At 47.2% G+C, this 21,427-nt stretch overlaps 2 protein-coding genes across 8 annotated transcripts in view; one reads left to right on the forward strand and one right to left on the reverse strand.

Moving 5' to 3' along the window:
- Positions 1-12,417, forward strand: part of NUBP1 (NUBP iron-sulfur cluster assembly factor 1, cytosolic) — a 28,972-nt gene extending 16,555 nt beyond the window's left edge. For 2 of the 3 annotated variants that reach the window (XM_082432513.1, XM_082432512.1), the window contains exons 10-11: positions 1,086-1,169; positions 1,908-2,190. In XM_082432513.1, coding sequence (XP_082288639.1) covers positions 1,086-1,169; positions 1,908-1,966 — 143 coding nt within the window. In that variant the 3' untranslated portion in view covers positions 1,967-2,190. Of the gene's footprint in view, positions 1-1,085; positions 1,170-1,907; positions 2,191-8,681 lie in introns of those variants that run through there. The other variant, XM_082432514.1, reaches the window with a different exon arrangement.
- TVP23A (trans-golgi network vesicle protein 23 homolog A) overlaps positions 2,067-21,427 on the reverse strand; it is a 32,765-nt gene continuing 13,404 nt past the window's right edge. The window contains exons 3-8 of one of the 5 annotated variants that reach the window (XR_014255282.1): positions 6,765-6,909; positions 5,587-5,676; positions 5,225-5,353; positions 2,990-4,204; positions 2,633-2,690; positions 2,067-2,317 (exon numbers count right to left, since the gene is read on the reverse strand). Coding sequence is in view for 1 of the 5 variants with exons in the window: in XM_082432524.1 (XP_082288650.1) it covers positions 4,076-4,204; positions 5,225-5,353; positions 5,587-5,676; positions 6,765-6,909 (493 nt within the window). In the remaining 4 variants the exon portion in view is untranslated. Of the gene's footprint in view, positions 4,205-5,224; positions 5,354-5,586; positions 5,677-6,764; positions 6,910-21,427 lie in introns of all 5 variants that reach the window. The other 4 variants (XR_014255281.1, XR_014255283.1, XR_014255284.1 and 1 more) reach the window with 4 other exon arrangements.

A 21,427-nucleotide genomic window follows, 5' to 3' on the forward strand; every position in this document is an offset into this window, starting at 1 on the left:
TGGGGAAGGGAGGACGAGGAGTGAGAGGACGCGGGGTGAGAATCAGAAGGAAGTGGCCCCACGAGCCTGTTGTGGGACCTGTGACTTCCCAGACCCGGTCCAGCGGCCGTGAACTCGGAGGCTACCCTAGCTGCTTCCGCCACAGTTCACGGTGCCCGGGCCACGTGGGGGCCCACTCTGCCCCCCGTCTCGGGTGTCCCTGTCCCACCGGGCAACGTGCTGGGGAGCTGAGGCGACGACTGCTCCACGGTTGGCCTGGCCAGGATCCCCCCAGGAGGCTGGGGAGCGGCTGTGGGTTGTGGAACCACTGACCCTGCTTCTCCAGCAGGGGGGGCGGGGGCAGAGGAGCTGGCAGCGGGGTCTACCCAGGACCAGACGGGAGGGGAGCATGCTGCCTGCCCAAGGTCCCGCCCCGTGCTCACCTGGATGCGAGACCACCTGTGTGTCCCGAGGAGGCGCTGCAGTACACAGAGCAGGTGGACTGATGCCAACCTGGAGTGACCTTCAAGATAAAGTACACATGGAGAAAGCAGTGGGCAGAATATGTGTGTCATACACTCCCAAGCATTTTTTTAAAATACATGAGTGTGTATATGCCACGTTTATATACATATATTTCTAGAAGGATACTTGAAACACTGGTAGCCTCCTTTGAACTCATTCTTTGTGGTATAACCTTTTGTATTCCATACTCTTACTGTGTGCCTTTATTATCTTTTTACTGAAAGAACGAATTGGTCTTTTAAATGCAGGTTCCTGGGCCTGCCTAGGAGCTGCTGTATCTGATCATAATGGGGGCCCCGGAACCTGCATTTGCTGCACATGACCCAGATGACTCGCAGGCACACACACTAAACACCATCGGCCAGGTACGGGTCAGAGCTGCGAGGAAACGCTAGCCGGGGTCCCTGCTGGATGGAGGCGGGGAAGGCGAGGTCCTCGAGACCCCGACATTCTGTCTCAGGTTTGATCTTCATTACAAGTGAGGTGGGCTCGATCTTCAGTGTCACGGGCACAGAAAGAGCCCCAGGTTCACATCACCACTGTGCTTTCTTCATGGATTTTCTTTCTTTTGTTTCTTTAAGGTAAGAGTTGCGACAAAGGAGAGTCTTTTTTTGCCGAAGCACCAGATTCACCAGCCACTTTAGCCTACAGAAGTATAATTCAGAGTAAGTGTTTAAGTGAATCTTGAGACTCCAGATGGCACGGGGCCAGGAAGTGACATAAGTGAGCAGAGTGGGCTGGGTGTGAGAAGGTCCCATTCAGGATCATAAATGGTCACTGCAGCCATAAGTGGCCACACAGCTTCAGTGGGGACACTGGGGTAGTGAGGTCTGGGATGACCCCGTCAGCCCAGGAAGCCAGGAGTCGTCTTGAAAAATCTTCCGGTACATCAGTGTTGTGAACTAAGTCATAGTTTAAAAAACACGGTGAAGTTTATGGTATAGGAAATACACCTCAATAAAGCTGTAAAAAGAAATTAAGAAGAAAAAAAAAGCACAGTGAGCCAAACCAAACCCACGTGCAGGCCTGATTCAGTCAACAGGTCAGAGGCGTTGAATTTAAGGCAGAGGTGTCGTGTCGTCAGTAGTTAAAGCTTTAGGCTCCCGGCTTGTGGCTGAGTTCTTTTGACCTAGTGAAATGGTGTTGAGGGTAAATCACGTCATTTCCGGGATTCTTGATCTGTAGAATGGGCCGGCGTGAGGCCTCCAGCCGTGGTTATAACCACAGATGGGCAGTGGGCAGTATTGGGCTCACTTTCAGAGATTAAGGGCATCAGCCGAAATGGGACTATTGGGAGAATTAAAACACCTGGGGACTCCACCCCATCTAGACACGGCCTCGCCAGCACAGGGCAGGGCCACCAAGAGCCGCCACTGCTTCCTCGCCTGCCGTCTGTTTTCTAGGAATCCAGGAGTCCTGTAGTCTGCGTCAGCCAAAAGGGGAGAACCTCGTCGGCTCCTGAAACAGGAGGACGTTAGGGACACAGGCGGCACGTCCCATCACACCTGACCAGCTGGGTGACAGAGCAGGGGTCACAGGCAGAGAGGGACCAGCCCCAGGCATGGTGTGAAGTCCCTTTTTCAGAGACACTTTAATCATCTAACACTTGTACACTTTTCTTTAGAACATATGTAAAGGGCATTCTTTACAGATGTGCCGTTTGAAAAATAAAAACATCTCCTCAAACCTCTGCCCCAAGGCCTGCTTCATGTAAAAAACCAGCGGCTTGTGGGTCATGGAATTTTCTTCTCTGTCGGAAGCTGTTCCATTACAGAACCTCTCACTTGAGCCTTCGCTGCCTCGGAAAATAAGCCTGAAAAAGAACCAAAGGGATAAAGGGGTGAATGTGTGGCTTCGCTGCAGATATTCAGTCACAGTTTCAGACAGCATAGTGCAAACGCTGTTCCTCAGGCGGAGAAAAAATTACAGCAGTGATTGATAGACCCTCCTGCTGGGGCTTGTCCTGAGGTCAGTGCACACCACACGGCTGGGCGTAGTCAAAAAACCCTCGGATCACCCACAGGAGAACAGATTTGGGGGTCAGTGTCGACACCCTGTATAGGAATGTGTGTTCACTATATCCAGCAATTTCCAGCGTCAGACAATTTACAGGGTTTTTTAACATTACATAAAAAGGAGAGAGATGCAAACTCCAAGAAGATCCTCGTTGCCATGAGACGCTCACTCTGAAAGACACACAGGACCTGAGCACAGCTGAGGGAAGAGTGAATTCCCAGTTCCCATCTTCCTCCAGGCGTGGAAGTGGAAGGGGGGCAGGTCCCCTTGTCCCTTCCCTCCCCTTCTCTCGTCGCCCGCCCCGCTTGCCTGCATAGGGTCAAATCTGCACCTGTTCAAGGGGAGGAAGGCGGGACCCTTCTAAAGGCCCACCCAGACCACAGGCCCGGCTGAGCCCAGGGGAGCTGCGCTTCCACGGGAGCCCCCGGCCCCGCCCCGTCCAGGCCGCCACCTCGATCCCACCTCTTACCTAATACTTGTGAATCTCCAGCCCCTCAAGGCCGGGCTTCTGGAAGTCTCTTGGACAGGCCTGCAAGGGGAAGAGGCTGCCCTGGCTTTGTGTCTCACATGTGTGTGGCCTGATCCTGCTGATTCAAGGCCAGAGCAAACCCACAGTGAACTGAAAGCCCGTAGGGCTGGTTGCTCAAGGTCTTGGTGTGAAGCTGCACTGTTCACATTTAAGATGGTTCAGACCATTTCAGGAAGAGCCTGGTCAAATTTAGAAGATCTATTTCTCTCCTAGAACTAAGGCTAGGTTTAAAGAAAAAAATACGTTATGGTTCTTAATTCTGTCGTTTAAAGAAATCACTCAAAACCGACAATGGCGGTCACAAAAAGACAAGTGCTGTATGATTCCACTTACGTGAGGTCCCTAGATTCGTCAGATGCATGGGGACAGGAAGTAGGTGGTTGCCAGGAGCTTGCTGGTGGGGGGCAGGGTGGGGAATGGGGAGTTAAACATTTAGTGGGTACAGAGTTTCGGTTTGTGAAGATCAGAGTTGTGGTGACATGATGATGTGGGTACACTGAACTGTACACTTATTTTTAAAGGACTCTGCCATCTTTTTTTTTTTTGGCTGTGTTGGGTCTTCGTTGCTGCGCGCGGGTTTTCTCTAGTTGCGGCGAGCAGGGGCTACTCTTCATTGCGACGCGCAGGCTTCTTATTGCGGTGGCTTCTCTTGTTGCGGAGCACGGGCTCTAGGCACGCGTGCTTCAGTAGTTGTGGCACGCGGGCTCTAGAGTGCAGGCTCAGTAGTTGTGACACACGGGCTTAGTTGCCCCGCGGCATGTGGGATCTTCCTGGACCAGGGCTCGAACCCGTGTCCCCTGCATTGGCAGGCGGATTCTTAACCACTGCGCCACCAGGGAAGCCCTGAACTGTACACTTAAAAATGGTTAAAAGGGTAAATTTTGTTGGGTATGTTTTAACCACACACACAAAAAAAACAACTAACCGTGGCGGCCTGGCTGATATGGAAAACATCAAAACCTGCCATTGCCAACAGGCCTCCTTGACTTTTAAGTGTTTGGAGGTCAGGGGTCCAGGAATCAGACTTCAGTAACTCACCGTCTGGGACAGAAAACTGGCTGTGACTTTGCTGATGTCACTCTCGCCTCCCATCTTACAAAGGACGTAGCCGTACAGGTTAGCGGCTTGGAGAGAAATCCCAGCTATCACGAGGGCCTGCGCTCAGATAAAGCAAATGTAATTCTCCTAAGAGCATGTACTGAAATGTTCCTCCCAAAGCAAGTAGGACTGGCTCTGGCCCACACCTGCTAGTAATAGCCAACCTCTATGGAGTGCTTACAAATACTCACGGACACCTTTTAATCACCAGGAACCCGAGAGGTTGGGGCCGTTATCATCCCATTTTATAGGGAGGACATGGAAGCCCAGGGAAGCTAAAGTTGCCTGAGGTCGCAGAGCTGGAGTGAGGCTGAGCCGGGATCTGGACTCCAGAACCCACACTTCTTTATGCCGTTGCTCAGACTGTCCATAGATATTTTGTTTCCTCACTGAATGAATCAGATCATGGCAATGCAACATGATAACTCTGAAATAAAACTGCAGAACCCCAAGGCTAGCTTATTCCTACTGAGGAAGGGTTCCCTATCCAAGGTAGGATGTCATCCACTTTTTCTAAAAGCTCCTCTCTGAGCAGCGTTATTCAGAGCCAAAAGCTGGAAACAAATAACCATTGATTATCTCACTGATGGATAAATGGATAAACAAAATGCGGTCTAATACCACGGAATAGTATTCATCCATAAGAAAGAAAGCAGTACTGACACCTGCTACAACAGGGATGAACCCTGAAAACAATGTTAAGTGAGAGGGCTCAGTCACACAAGACCACATATTATATGATTCTTTTACAGAAAATGTCCAGAATAGCCAAATCTGTAGAAACAGAGAAATCAGTGCGTGGCAGGGGCTGGGGGGACAGGTGTATGGGGAGGGTGATGGCTGAAGGGCTCAAGGTTTCCTTCTGGGGTGATGAAAATACCCTAAAACTGATTGTGGTGATGGTTGCACAACCCTGTGAATAGACTAGAAGCCCCTGAATTGTACACACTAACGGGTGCACTGCCTGGTATGTGAATTCTATCTCAAAGTTGTTTCGATTGATCGGTCGATCAATAGCAAAAACCCACTCCTGCAACCACCGGTTCTATACAGATGTTTCAGCAAATGTTGCCTTACCAGCCACTTGAGCTTCAAGGAAAATAAGGAGCTAAAAAAGAACACGATCCAAATCATGGGGCAGATGATGAGGCCGAGCCAGAAGACCCGAGCTTCCGCCTCTGTGGCAGCCACGGTATTTGGAGAGACCTGTGGCGGGAAAGTGATTCGATTTCAATACTAGCAAAAATGGTTGCAAAGGAGTGTGCTATGATTTTTGTTCATGTCACACATGCTTCTGCCACATGTGACTCTGAACGGAGCGCCAGCAGCAGTGGGCTTTGTGTACGGCGGGGATCAGATCCCACAAAGCTCAAAAGGAACCCATGGGAACTTTCCACGGCCGTTTTCCCGGTTCTAGCTTGACACGTATTGGAGAGTACCTTTCTGGCTTCAAAAATCCAGTGGCTTTTCCCATCTTCGTCGATCTGGTTCCACCAGCGAAGGCCCACCATGAGTCGTCCGGTTACATTCTGAGGAAAATGGACAGAATGTCTCCAAGCAGGCCACGGGTCATTCATTGATGAATAAAAGTCACCAATTCATGCCGAACTTGCACCGTGAGAAGGAGGAGAGGGGAACTGAACTGTGGGGCTTTCTCAAAATCAGTTTTGAGGCCTCTAATTCTTAACTAAGCTTACCTTAAAAAGCAACCTAAATGTCCATCGACAGAAGAATGGACAAAGAAGATGTACATATATAAAATGGAATATTACTCAGCCATAAAAAAGAATGAAATAATGCCATTTGCAGCAACATGGATGGACCTAGAGATTGTCATACTGAGTGAAGTAAGTCAGAAAGAGAAGGACAAATATCATATGATATTGCTTATATGTGGAATCTAAAAATGTGGTACAAATTAACTTATTAATGAAACAGAAATAGAGTCACAGATGTAGAAAACAATCTTATGGTTACCAGTGGGGAAGGGGAGGGAGGGATAAATTGGGAGATTGGGATTGACATATACACACTACTATATATAAAATAGATAATTAATAAGGACCTACTGTATAGCACAAGGAACTCTACTCAATATTCTGTAATGACCTATATGGGAAAAGAATCTAAAAAAGAGTGGATATATGTATATGTATAACTGACTCACTTTGCTATACAGCAGAAAGTAACACAACATTGTAAATCAACTATACTCCAATAAAAAATTTTAAAAACAAAGTTTCATTCATGAAATAAAAGGACTCCCCAGACACACACACACACACATATATATTCATATTATATAGAATTTTAAAATATATTATTTATAATATTGTGTCATATGTAAAATTTACAAAAAATCCAAAGCCCTGTGGAGTTGTCACCCTCATATACTATATGTTTGCAAGCATGACAGAAGCCATTTATTCAACTAAGCAATGTATTTTTTCTCTAATTTTAAGTGACAGTATTCGGCTCAGTATTCTTAAGCGCATATCAGCAGCTTAAAGCAAAGTGCCTCTGAGCCCAGATCAGCCACATACATCACAACTGTGAGCATCTGGAAACGCAGCCACGTGTTTCAGGAGCGAGGCTGCCACAGGTGAGGGGGCCTTACCTTCACAGACCAGAAGTCGAAGGACAGGAGGAGAAGCACGGTGACAAAACAGCCCACGAAGCTTCTGCTGAACCAGTCACAGCCCACGTAGGTGATGATGGCACTTACTCGGAAAAACAGGTGGAAAAACGTGGCCACCGGGTGCCTAGGAAAGAACCCAGAGCCCCCTCACTCCAGGGCCCAAAGGGCAGTGGCTGAACTCACTCTGTGGTTTCCACGTCCCACGTGTTCCCCGTGCATTTAAACCCAAACTCATTCAGGCTGCAGCTCTAACCTAGAAGGCTCGAAACAGTCCTCATCACACCAGCATTTTTTCCCCACCCTCTTGAAGAATCCAGTACTTTCCCCTAATGTGACTCCAAATATCACTTGCCCTCTTTGAAAATGGGTCACCTTTGAAGTGAACTGTGTCGGTGACAGTGATCACCACCTTCCCACCTATCAGCGACAGTGACCAATTCCCCAAAGGGAAATGTTGGGTTATTCCGCCAGTAACTGAACAGCGCGGCCACATGCAGCCCACGGGTGCAGAAGCCTCACATCAGCGGGGGCCTCGTGCTCCTGATGGAGGGAAGCGAGCACGACGTGCACAGGTCGGCGCCAGCTCCCGGCCGCTTGTGAGGAGCTGCATTTCAGCGCTGGAGCCAGAAAGCAGCCCAGCCGTGCGCAAGGAGGAGGGGGTGGGGGAGGGAGGGACTGGGAGTTGGGGACTAGCAGGTGCAAACTATTATATACAGGATGGATCAACAACAAGGTCCTGCTGTACAGCACAGGGAACTGTATTCAATATCCTGTGATAAACCATAATGGAAAAGAATATGAAAGAGAATGTATATAGGGACTTCCCTGGTGGTCCAGTGGTTAAGAATCTGCCTTCCAATGCAGAGGACACTGGTTCCATCCCTGGTTGGGGAACTAAGATCCCACATGCCACGGGGCAACTAAGCCCGTGTGCCCAACTACTGAGCCCTCGCGCCTCAACTAGAGAGAAGCCCGCGCACCACAACGAGGAGCCCGAGCGCCGCAACTAAGACCCGATGCAGCCAAAAAATAGAAATAAGAATTTTTAAAAATCATCATTAAAAATAAAGAATGTATATATATGTATAACTGAGTCACTCTGCTGTACAGCAGTAATTAACACAACACTGTAAATCAACTATACTCTAATAAAAATTTTTTTTAAAAACTTCTATACAATTAAAAAGAAACTATCTTTAAAAAAAAAAATTACGGAAAAAAAGAATGAAAGTAATGAGAAGGTAACCTTCAGAAAACTGCCTAATGTCTCCAAACCCTTATTGGTTTATTTTTTATTTTGTTTTGTCTTTTGTACAATGCAGATTATAATAGCATCTACTCCTTTGGTGAGTTATGAGAATGAAGTGAGATAATCTGTGTAAAGCCCTTAAAAAAAAAAAAAAAAAAAAAAAGCAACCCTGCGAGCCCCATGACGGGTGGCAATTCATTGCTGGGCGGGGAGGGCAGGTGACTCTACTCAGCAAACCTCACCTGGTACTACCAGATGCGATATCTTCACGGGAAGCCAGAAACCCAGACTTTTCATGGGAAATGAGATTTTTACACAAAGGCCACTCATTATGTTAACAAAATGCCACAGGCTGTGTTGCACACTGGCCTGTGAGCCGCCAGCTTGCCACATCGGGGGGAGCAGAGGTAGCCAGCAGGCCTGTGGGGGACAAGCCTGCTTGACCTTCCGAGAAGGAAGGTGGTCAGGGTAAGCACCCGGGAGGCTCCTATAGAACCGTGGGCTTCTGACGCCCAAGGGAGCATCAGCTAAGATTCAGAGGCAGGATGTGTAATGACATCTGCATTTACTCCTCACATTCCAAAGGAAGAAGGGGCTGTGCCCGAACCCCAGCTGTCCTCCAGAATGTTCTCACCTATGTCTTTCAGATGCTGAGCTCTCCTGGCGACCGTACCTGGCCTTTAAGAATTAGACATGATCACGTAGCACTTCCAAACCTGGAATGTTCCAGAAGATAAGACCCTTGGGAGTCTCTTATACCCTTTTCGCCTTAAACCTTATTGAGGATCTTTCAACTAATTGTCTTAGTACAATTTTGCCCCCTTCACTCCAAGATAAATGAGTCCTCTTCCAATAACTGAATATCCTTCGAGGGCAGAGACCATGTTTTCAATAATTTTATATCCCCAAGAGCACCTGGCATTAAGATTCTTGGCAAATATTTGTCGTGTTGAACCTTATAATCCAGTCCCTTCAGGCTCACTGGGGACATCTGTCCTTTTTGTAGAACAGCGGTTCCCAACCTTTTTGGCACCAGGGACAGATTTCATGGAAGACAATTTTTCCGTGGACGAGGCGGGGGTGGGGTGTGCTGGGTGGGGGAATGGTTCGGGCGGTAATGCGAGCGATGGGGCGCGAGCGGCAGATGAAGCTTTGCTCGCTCACCTGCTGCTGTGTGGCCTGGTTCCTAACAGGCCACGGACTGGTACTGGTCTGTGGCCTGGGGGTTGGGGACCTCTGTTGTAGAACAATACAGGCTTAAAAGGTTTACAAGAGACCCAAGTGTGCACTGATCCAGGGTGAAACCTGGAAGTTATGCATTCAAATAAATCCCCTGCCCACCCACTGTTTTTCTATTTTTGACTGTGGTTTCCTGAAATAAAATGCAGGAAAAATTCCACTTGTTGGAAGGTTCTGTTTATTTAGTTGAGTCCTGGTTGACTGTTTCCTTAACTTGAATGGAAGGTATTATTATTGTTGTTGTTGCTGTTGTTATAATTATCCAAAGCAAGTAGAAAAAGATGCCCATTATACTTCCAAACATTGTTTTTATCCTGTTTTACACAGGTTGTTCTCTGGGCAACCCTCCAAACCCTCACTCTGTCCACCTCTGCAGTTTGCCCAGTCTGTGCCCCACCCCCGCCGCTAACATGAATGTGGTCTCAGATCAGCTTTCTAGTTTGGAGAGTTTTGAAGGCCATGGCTTGAGCCTGCCCACCCTTCCCTGACATGGGGTCCTCCATCCCCCCAGCCTTCTCTCCTGCCACCTCCGCAGCCACGGAGCACACACACGCCAACAGTCGCCTCCACCTCTCAATGCCACCGGCTTCCAACTCCCCCCTCCCAGGCACCCACCTGGTCACCCCCTTGAGAGACAAACAGTACAGAGGCGCCTGACTGCCAGGGTCCAAATCCTGGCTCCAACCTCTGAGAAGCTCCTCGGCTGTCCCTAAGCTACGGAACCTCTCACCGCCTCAGTCTCCACTTCTGTAAAATGGGAATGCCCACAGGAGCCACTGCCGAGGGTATTCGATTAAAAAGATCAAGTGAAGGTAGCAGGTATATAGTGCCTGAAACACACACCACGCTCAGTCATTGTGAACAGCTGACAATCTCACTGTCACTCAAAACTGTTCCAAGGAGCCAAACTGTAAAATTCCCCCGACCACAACTTTCTCTCTCTCACTCCCCAGGGGCTGACTTTTCATCTGTGCAGGGATCCCCCAAGACTCCTGATCTCCCCATATTCCCCCAGCCCCTCCACTTTCACCAAGGAAACTTCCGTATCCTCAATGGGAGTATTTTCTGGTCAGTATCCATCACGCTCCCTCCACCCGCCAGGCAGAAGCCTCTTATCTCAAGAGGAGGAGGAGAGAGTGACTGATGGTGAAAGGAGAAATGAGATTACCTAAGTCAAGGTGGGGAGGGTCTAGCTGGGCTTTTGTTTAAATTTAAATCCACTTTCACAGTTCTGGGCCCAGGACATGCCTTGTTCCCCCCGCCCCCTTGGAGGGAAACCCAGTAGGTTCTCATGGAATGTGCTTGAAAGTTACCCAAGGAGGCCTTAAAATGCACGCAACGCTGCCCTGGTCCCGGGACATGCGGATTCAGATTTGGAGTGGGGCCTGGACATGAACTTTGCAAAGGAAAAGCACTGTTCTACCCTGGATTCACAAACTCCAGCCCAAGGGCCAAATCTTGCCCACTTCCTGTTTCTGTAAATAAAGTTTTATTAGAACGCAGCCACGCTCACTCAATCGCTGGCAAAGTTGAAAATATTTACCCAGAACTTGTGCCAGTGCCTGCTCTGGATGGGCAAGAAGAATTTGGTGATAAAATTAGGCTCAATTCAAAACAAACCAAAATGAAGCAAACTGTCACTAACGGCCTCTTCTCCCCACCCGCACCCCCAAAAAATCCCCTTTCCAAAGCTGCAGGGTGGGAGCTGCCCAACTGGCAGAAACAATGGATTGTGCTAGAGGTCAGAGCAGTGTTATCTCTGGGGATGGTAGAGGGCCAGCAACTGGGAAGGAGCACAAGGGGGCTTCCAATAGCTCCGCATCTTGACCTGTGTGGGCATGTGTATAAAATTCATCCAACTGTACATTTAGGATTAGTGCACTTTACTGTATGTATGCTATACCTCAATAAAAATTCTGATTGAAGCCATTGACCAAAGAAAAATCTCTGCAAGTCACCCTAAAATTTCTACATGAGCTACAGCCCAGCAACTGCACTCCTATTTACCCAAATGAGTTGAAAACTTACGTCCGCACAAAAACCAGCACACAGATGTTTCTAGCACCTTTAGTCATAATTGCCCCAGATCGAAACCAACTAAGATGTCCTTCAATAGGTGAATGGATACATCACAGTACATCCACACAATGGAATATTATTCAGCGCGAAAAAGTAGTGAGCTCCCAAGCCATGAAAAGACATGGAGGAACCTTAATGCGTATTACACAGTAAAAGAAGCCGGGCTGAAAAGACTACATACTGCATGATTCTAACTCTATGACATTTTGGAAAAGACTTAGCTACAGAGACAGTAAAAAGGTCAGTGGTTGCCAGGGGTTAGGGGAGAGGGAGGATGAATAGTTGGAGCCCAGGGGATGTTTAGGGCAGTGAAACTAGTCTGTATGATACTGTAATGGTGGATACATGTCATTATACATTTGTCAAAGCCTGTGGAAGGTACAATACCAAGAGTGGACCCTGATGGAAACTATGGACTTTAGTTAATAATAATGTACTGGTTCATCATAACAAATGGATGACACTAATGCAAGATGTTAATAATAGGGGGAGCTTTGTGGTGGGGAGGGGCTTATGGGAATTCTCTGTACTTTTTGCTCAGTTTTTCTGTAAACCTAAAACCGCTCTAAAAAATGGACACAGGTTGGGGGCGGTGCTCTGTCTAGACAGAGTAAAGTCGGTGGTGGGCGTGGGGAGGACTGCATCCCACAGGCACCATACGCATCCCCCTTCCCACAAACTTCTAAAGCACGTTTGATTTGGGGCCGGGTGGGGGAAGGTTGATTTAATCCTCAATTCAGCAGTGATCGAACAGTCTCTTTAAAAGTTGCCCTTGGGCTTCCCTGGTGGCGCAGTGGTTGAGAATCTGCCTGCCAATGCAGGGGACACGGGTTCGAGCCCTGGTCTGGGAAGATCCCACATGCCGCGGAGCAACTAGGCCCGTGAGCCACAACTACTGAGCCTGTGCGTCTGGAGCCTGTGCTCTGCAACAAGAGAGGCCACAATAGTGAGAGGCCTGCGCACCGTGATGAAGAGTGGCCCCCGCTTGCTGCAACTAGAGAAAGCCCTCGCACAGAAACGAAGACCCAACATAGCAATCAATCAATCAATCAATTAATAAATAAATCTTAAAAAAAAAAAAGTTGCCCTTTATTGGTTTCAAATACTTTGAAGACTGAATTCCTCATCAGACGTCCTATTTTAAATTCTCTTTCAGACACTCTGCAAAGCCTTCTGCTTTTCACTGTGGCCAAGGTCTGAGGAAAGATGGTATCTTTTCTCCTTGCTTCACTTTGCTACGAAAATAGCATCTGGGATGATGTCTAGAATTTGCTTCAAGATAATCCAGGGGTGGGGAGTGGATGGGGGTGAAGATGAAACAGGCTGGCCACGTGCTGATCATGACTGAGCAGGGCAAAGGGAATACCAGTGTCACTGTTCTCTGTACTTTTATGTAAATTTGAATTAAAAAATAGAAAAACAAAGAAATGATCAGAGGCAGCCTCAACTTTGCATTGAGGCAAGATGCGTTTCAGAAAAAAACAAGCCCATTGATATTCTGGGGGCCATCCGTGGTCCAAATAAAAAAAATATTCAGACCTAAAAATCCCCAGTTGAGTAATTGGCCATTACAGTTGGATGTGTGAGAAAATTCCAGAAAGCAAGTCCTTTCGTCTGGGCTTACCAGTCCCTATGCAAAAAAAAGGGCCACCACTCTCTGTGGAGTAAAAATGCCCACTCTGGCCCCTACCTGGACAGGGGTACAGTGAAAGCCAGAGAGCCCTGACCCACATTCACGCTCCATCCTTGCTGCATACATGGTCCTGGACAGGGCACTAAACCACTCAGAGCCTCAGTTTACTCATCTGTAAAATGGGAGAGTAGCATTTAACCTCAGACGTCCAAGGCTTCTGGGATGAAAAATACCTACGATGCCAGACCAGGGGGGGCCTCAGGTCGCTGTGGTTAATATCACTCTATTTATTGTTTGACTCCTTCATGATCGAGATTTTTGAGAACAGGAGAAAGTGAGAAAAAGCCTCGGCAGGCGATGCTCTTTTTGGATGTCTTCCGTTAGATGTTTTTCCCTGTTGTTGAAAAGAAGTAGGATGCTGCTATTTATTTCTTCAGCCCCGACACCCACTTAGAGTCAGGTGGCTCTTCTGCTAACCACAGCGTACCACCAGGAAGACGTGGGAGGAAGGGGACCCCGAGGTGTGACAGAGAGGCAGCTAAGACCACATCTGCCCAGCCCTCGGCCCGTCCACCTGCTCCCCACGTGCCCTGGAGCTCGTTAGAAGCGCAGGATCAGCAGCCCCACCCCAGGCCCCCTGAGCCTGAATCTCCATTTTAACAAGACCCCAGCTGATCTGTGTGCCCGCTGCCATCCAGCAGCCCTCCTTTGTTCCATTTTCAAGGTAAACTCAGTTCGGGGAACAAAGCAGGAAGGAAGGAAACCACAACTAAATAAAGCAGAGGACCCTATGAGCCTTCAGAAACCGTGTGGGCCTGGCTAACCCAGGGCGTGCGCCGTGGGGGCTGGACTGTTCTTCTCTAGAATGCTCCAGATGCCACATTAGCTCCGTCAGCCTTCAGGCTCCAACTTCTTGCTTCAAACGACAGCACATCCTCCTCCTCCCCCGACATCTGGGCCCGGGACGGGCAGGTTTAAGGCTGTTGGATGTCTGAGCAGATGCTGATTGCTAAGTCCTCATAGCTTTGATTCAAAGGTCAGTGCAATAGAGGTTTGAGTGTGGAAGCGAATAAAAGAACAGACTTCCCTCTGGTCACTAAGTCTTCCCTCTAGCTTCTGTTCTTTATTTCTTTTTAGAGAGACATTCCAACTTTATTGGCTGGGTATGCGTGGCAGCAAAATGCCAGCGGGCCCCTGGCCGCTCGGCCCTGGATGGGCCCTGTGCAAGGACCCTCACCTCTCCCCTGGGGGCACCCAGGCCAATTCCCCTACCTCCACCCCAGCTACTGTGCACTGCCCCCTGCTGCTGCTGCTGGAACCACGGACCAAATTCCTTAAAGACCCAGAGTTTTCAAAAGAAATGGGAAAACAAAAGAGCTGAAAACAAGCCTTCAAACAAAAACGTGTACACACATGTCCACGGCAGCAACATTCACCATCACCGAAAGGTGGAAACCACCCAGACGTCCATCAGTGGACAAGCAGATGAGCAAAACGTGGCCTGTCCATGCAATAGGATGTCACTCAGCCATAAAAAGGAATGAAGCACTGATACCTGCTACAATGTGGGCGAACCTTGAAAACCTTAGGCTCAGGGAAAGAAGCCAGATACAAAAGCACAGATACTGTATGATTCCACTTACCTAAGCTACCCAGAAAAGGCAAAATCATAGAGACAGAAAGTAGAATAGAGGCTACTGGAGGCTGGTGGGAGGAGGAAATGGGGAGTGATTGCTCCATGGACACAAGCTCTCAGTTTAGGGTGACGAAGGGGTTCTAGAGATGGATGGTGGTGACGGTGACACAACAGCGTGAATGGACTTATTGCCACTGAGTTGAAAATGGCTAAAATGGTAGATTTTTTTGCTGTGCATATTTAACCACAGCTAAAAAAAAAACATGGAAAAAATGATTGGAGCACTGATGCATGCGACAACATGGAGGAACCTTGAAAACATACTAAGTGAAAGAAGCCGGACATAAAAGGTCCCATATTGTAGGATTCCATTCTTAAAATATCCAGAATAGGCCAGTTCATAGAGACAGAAAGCAGAATAGTGGTTGCCGGGGGCTTGGGGGAACAGGGAGTGACTGCTTAATAGCTATGGGGTTTCCTTTTGGGGTGATAAAAATATTCTGGAATGGAATAGTGATGATGGTTGCATAACATTGTGAATGTCCTAAATGCCATTGAATCGTTCACTTTAAAATGGTTAAGGGACTTCCCAGCGGTCCAGTGTTTAGGACTCAGCGCTTTCACTGCCAAGGGCCCAGGTTCGATCCGTGGTCGGGGAACTAAGATCCCACAAGCCACGCGACGCAGCCAAAAAATAAATAAATAAAATAAAATGGTTAAAAATGTCACTTTGACGCTATGTGTATTTTACAATTTAAAAGAGAGAAGAAATGGCGGGAGAAAAGACGCTGCCTTCACCGGCTTTCCTTTAGAGAGAGGGGTTGGGCTGTGAGTAGAGGGTCCCGGGTACAAGTTCAGAGACAAATTAGCAGATTAAAATCCCAGCTCCACCACTGAGGACCTGTGTGACCTTGAGCAAGTGACTTAACCTTGCTGTGTGTCCCAGTTTCCTCATCTATAGAATGAGATAATAAGACTCAGGGCTGCTGAGTTGCACAACACCAGGGGGCGTCATTCAATCATCGTCGGTGTGAATCGTGTTCCCTGGAGTAGTGCAGTGCACACATCGGGAAGTACCAACTGCACGGAGCTGCCAGGAAGATTACATGAGAATCATAATGTACATAAAGGGCTTGGGATACTGCCTGGTGGGCAGTGAGAGTTCAATACCAACTATGAACAGAAATAATTGTGCATTTGCCCTGGGGGCTAATCATTCCGCCACCCTCCTATTATATAATGCAGTGCTTCCCCACATACAAACCACCTGGCTCTCCTGTTAAATGCAGACTCTGATTCAGGAGGTCTGGGATGGGGCCTGAGAGTACATTTTAATGAGCACCTAGATGATCCTGAGGCTGTGGGTCCATGGACCACCCTCGGAGTAGCAGGGAACAGGGGAAAGAGTCACGGCTGTATCCATTTCCCAGGGCTGCCGTAACAAAGCACAGCAAACTGGGCAACTTAAAACACCAAAATCACGTTGTCTTAAAACCTGCCTTTTCACTGTGCTCAAAAAAACAAAGCAAAACGAAACAAACACCAAAATCTCTGTCTGCAGGGTTGGTTCCTTCTGGGGGATAATCTATCCCAGGACTCTCTCCTACCTTCTGATGACAGCTGGCACCCTTGGCCTTCCTTGGCTTGTAGCTGCATCACTCCAACCTCTGCCTGCGTTGTCACATGGCCTTCTCCACGTGTTTGTCTTCACATGGCCATCTTTTTGTAAGGACACCAGTCATATAGGACTAGGGGCCCACCCTACTCCAGGATGACCTCATCTTAACTAATTACATCTGCAAAAACCCTATTTCCAAATGAAGTCACGTTTTGAGGTACTGCAGGTTAGGACGTCCATATTATCTCTTTTGGGGAGGATACAAGTCAACCCATAACACCCGCCTGGGGACAAATGAGCCCAAAGAAAACAAGCGAGGTTGGAAAGGGACAGAGAGCCATGTTGCAGATGAGGAGTCGGGAGCTCAGGGAGGTGAAGTGAACTGCCCCAGGGTCAGGGCAAAGAAGCAATTGCCCAGGTGATGCGCTGCTGGAATCAGGTGCATGCTCTGCTCTCCAGTTGCAGGCAGTTGCAGTTCCCTGGAGGGAACTGTCTGCCCGTGGAAGGGCCATCCTTTCTGATTTGCACGGAGGCGCGCTATGGGCGAGCAGCTGCTCTGAGTGGCAGGATCAACCACACTCAATCTCAGCCCAGAGTTTCATAGCTGCCCCGCTGTCGGCTGCCCCGACGGACTGCAGATCAAATGAAAGGGACACGTGCTTGCTGACAACAGTGAATCCCCAAAATACGTCCACTAAGAGATGCTATCAGCCCTGCTTGATGCGCTTCCTAGCCACAGAGCCAGAGAGCTGGCACAGGAGACGAACCTAGACTGTGGCTTCTAAACTCCATTCTCCAAAGGAGCCAGGGCTCCTTGGAGATATGGCAATTCCAGGCCATCCCAGCCTGATGAGGCTGGCATATCGGAACATCCCAGGTTGCAAGGAAGCTGTCAAAGACCATGAGAGCCAGGTCAAAAGACTCAGAGGCCAACGGGTAGAGCCTCCCACTGGCCAAAGATGGAACAACTTGAGCAGCAATAAGAATGCTGTAATCCGTGAGTCATGGGATACTTAATCAAAACCCTCAGTGGTCACTTATGAGGGATGCTGGGGGAAAAACTCATCACTAGAAAATGGAAAAATGAAGAGCAAGCATCAAACGTTTATTATGTCTTTTCTCTGTAAAGTGTATCTTGCAATGACTAAATATTTGAAGAGGGGGAGTTTCTCGTTCTGGATTCCTTCGGCTTACAAAGGGAGACAGAATGATAGCGTTAGAATGCCACCATGCTGCAGCCCCTAATGCATTCAAGAGCAGTGGCTGAGGACAACCAGGCATTGGGAGCCCCTGATGGAAGAACTCACCCCCTCCTTTGAAGTCAGCTGTGCCCCAAAATATCACACCTGAATCTCATCAAGCTCAGGAAACATAGGGAACAAAGGCAAAGATTAAAGGACACATCAGGGTTGCAATCAGCAATTTTCCAGACTGTGAGAAGCTCTACAGAACAACACATCAATTGCAAAGGGGGAAAAAAATGAGAGAGAGCAAGGAGAGGACTGGGAAATCTACAGATGAAAAGGGACCTAAGAAATCCAGCCACCAAATGCAAAATGTGGAAGATATTCAATTGTGGTTCCAACAAATAATAAAGTTACGAGACGATCAAGGGAATTTGGACCCTGGATATTTCTTGATTGAAATATCATGGGAATTGTTAACCATTTTTAAAGTGAGAAAATGCTATTGTGGTTTTGCTTTTAAAAACAAATTCTTGTCTTTTAGAGATAACATCACAATATTTATGTTTGAAGTGATGTAATGTCTGGGGTTTGTTTCAAAATAATCAGGGGGAGGGGGAGAGGCAGGGTATAAATGAAAGAAGATTGTTCAGGAGTTGACATTTCTGAAGCTGTGTGATGGCCACATGGGGCTCATTTATATTATTCTATTTGGTATACATTTGGAACTCTTTAATAATTTTTTTTTTTAAGGAAGCAGACTACTGCCTTTCAAATTCCAGTTCTGTCACTTACTCTGTGACCTTAGACCTGTGACTCAACCTTTCTGGTTCAGTTTCCTCACCTGTAAAGTGGGGATAATCACATCTACCTAATAACAGGGCCTGGAGTACAGTGGGTACTGTGTAGACACACATGCATTTGTTCCTTTTGTGGGCTGAGATCTGTAAGTAGCCAGCCTCTGAATTGGGCCCCATGATCCCAACCTCCTGGTATTTATACCCTTGTACAGTCCCCTCCAACAGTGAATCACTGGGGCTGGTCTGCATGACTGATAGGACACATTAGAAGTAATTGTATATCATACCTGATATTCGGTCATAAAAGACACTGTGGCTTCTGTCTTGGTCACTCTCTTTTGCTCTCTCCCTTGCTTTCCCTGGGGGAAACCAGCTGCCACGTTGGGAGCAGCCCTACAGAGAGGTCCATATGTCTAAGAAACTGAGGCCTCCAGCCAACAGCCAGATGAGGGAGCTCTCTTGGAAGCAGCTCCTCCTGCCCCAGTCAAGCCTTAATATGACAGCAGCCTCATGAGACCCTGAGACAGAACCACCCAGCTAAGCTGCCCCCAGTTTCCTGAGCTTCAGGCACAGTGTGAGATCATAAATGTTTGTTGTCTGAAGCTGCTAAGTTTGGCGTAACTTGTTATACAGCAGTAGCTAACGCATACAGGCTCTAATGTTGAAGAGTTTAAACTCTGTATAATCCACATTATGTTTTGTCAGGTGGTTTCAAAGGGCAGAAAGGGCGAGGAGAGTCAGATTCCTTCAAGAATCCGGGTGGTAAAATGAAGGGTTGCAGTCTTACTTGAAGACAGCTGGTGGTGGGGGGAGATCATGAGGGCAGCTGCAGTTACACTCACCTCTTTTAAACAGGAGACTCGGAGTTATTAACTGAGGGCGAGAAAAAAGCAGAGAGGCCAAGGACTGATTTTTCCAGAAGGTCAGAGCAGAAGTCAGCCAGCAGGAAGGCACTTAGAGCAGGTGGTACCTCGGGGAGGTTGAAGGAGGTAAGAAACCTGCATTCCTGTTTGTCTTCACCCTCACTCTGAGTGAGATGCTTTTTTTTTTTTTTGCACTGCAAGCAGAGAGTAGAATTCACCTACTTAATGCGTTTTAGTTACTAGATTCTGCTCAAAAGTGGGCAGGATCTGAAGTCATCAAATACTGACCCTTAAGTGAGGTTGGGTCTGTAATCTGGCTCTTGGGAGCATCAGTTTCCTCATCTGCAAAATAGAATCCTGTCTTTCCCTGCATTTTTATTTTTGACCATTTAAAAAATTTTTTAAATATTTATTTATTTATTTTCCTTATTTTTTTGGCTACGTCGGTTCTTAGTTACAGCACATGAGATCTTCGTTGAGGCGCCGGGCTCCAGGGCACGTGGGCTCTGTAGTTGTGGCGCGTGGGCTCTGTAGTTTGCAGCACACATGCTCTCTCGTTGAGGTGCGTGAGCTCAATAGTTGTGGCATACGGGCTTAGCTGCCCAGCAGCATGTGGGATCTTGGTTCCCTGACCAGGGATCAAACCCGCGTCCCCTGCATTGGAAGGCGGATTCTTTACCACTGGACTACCAGGGAAGTCCCTTTTTTGACCATTTTAATGTGTCTGGAATCAGGATGCATCCACTAAAGGATGCAAATATTAATATGGTATTTATTCCCCACCCCCAAGAGCTATAACTGAACCAGTGTACCTTCAAATGATAGCATCTTATGCAAACTATTATACATAGAATAGATAAACAATAAGGTCCTACTGTATAGCACAGGGAACTATATTCAATATTATCCTGTGATAAACTATAATGGAAAAGAATATGAAAAAGAATGTGTATATATATACACAATACATGTATAACTGAATCACTTTGCTACACAGCAGAAATTAACACAACGTTGTAAATCAACTATATGTCAATAAAATAAATTTTTAAAAATGATAGCATCTTAGAAACAAAGAGCCTTACAGGTTATTTAATGAGAGAATTGAATAAAATCATATTAATTCATTTAGCAAACACTGTGGGAGCCTCATTAAACTAGTTTTTCTTCTTTAGAACAGCCTGTGACACTTTAAAAAATATAAAAAATATCTGTGTTTGCTGGCAACAAAAGGATGTTCCAGATGCAGTCTGACTGGTTTCTGCCTCAAGATTTGGAATTGGCTCCTGTCTAAGGAGCCTGGGTTCTCTGAGCAGCAAAGTGCAGGTAAGGGGTGGTGGAGGGCAAAAAAGGTGCCACATGTGGGCCACCTTTAGTAGCGACAGAGCTTGAAAAAAAGGCCTTTTAGAACACAACATCATTTCTGCAGCATTTCTGCCAAAAATCATGACCTGGATCTAATCATGAGTAATATGAGACAGGCCCAAGTTCAGGTACATTCCTCAAAATAGCTGACCTTTACTCCTCAAAACTGTCCATGTCACGAAAAGACAGAAAAAGGCTGAGAAAAGTTCAAGAATAACTAACTGCAGGGACTTCCCTGGCGGACCAGTGGTTAAGACACCACGCTTCCACTGCAGTGGGCACGGGTTCAATCCCTGGTTGGGGAACTAAGATACCACATGCCATGCAGTGTGGCCAAAAAAAAAAAAAGAATAACTAAATGCAATGGGTGATCCCAATTGGATCTTGAACTGGGAAAAAAAAAAGTTACAATAAAAGACATGGGAATATGGACTGAAGATTAGGTAAGTGTCTCATTTTGAATCATTGTCCTATGTTTATGTAAGAGAATATCCTGTTCGTAGAATACACATTGAAGGATTCAGGAGGAAGGGAGCATTATACGTGCATTTTACTCTTAAACACTTCATAAAATAAACACACACGGCAAAGTGTTAACAATAGCTGAATCAAGGTAAAGGACACGTCTCAGTTCTTTGTACTATTCTTGCTACTTTCCTGTAAGTTTGAAATTATTTCAAAGTAAAAAGTTTTTAAAGTCCTTTTAAGGACATTGCTTCCAAACATTATTTTCCAATTTAACATATTTTGTTGCTATATTTTACAATTCTTTCATCTGGGGTCTCATCAACCACTAAAATTCCCCATCACGGGCTTCCCTGGTGGCGCAGTGGTTGAGAATCTGCCTGCCAATACAGGCGACACCGGTTCAAGCCCTGGTCTGGGAAGATCCCACATGCCGCGGAGCAAATAGGCCTGTGAGCCACAATTACTGAGCCTGCGCGTCTGGAGCCTGTGCTCCGCAACAAGAGAGGCC

The sequence above is a fragment of the Balaenoptera physalus genome (genome assembly GCF_965194825.1).
Source record: "Balaenoptera physalus genome assembly, chromosome: 16".
Taxonomy (NCBI): Eukaryota; Metazoa; Chordata; class Mammalia; order Artiodactyla; family Balaenopteridae; genus Balaenoptera; species Balaenoptera physalus.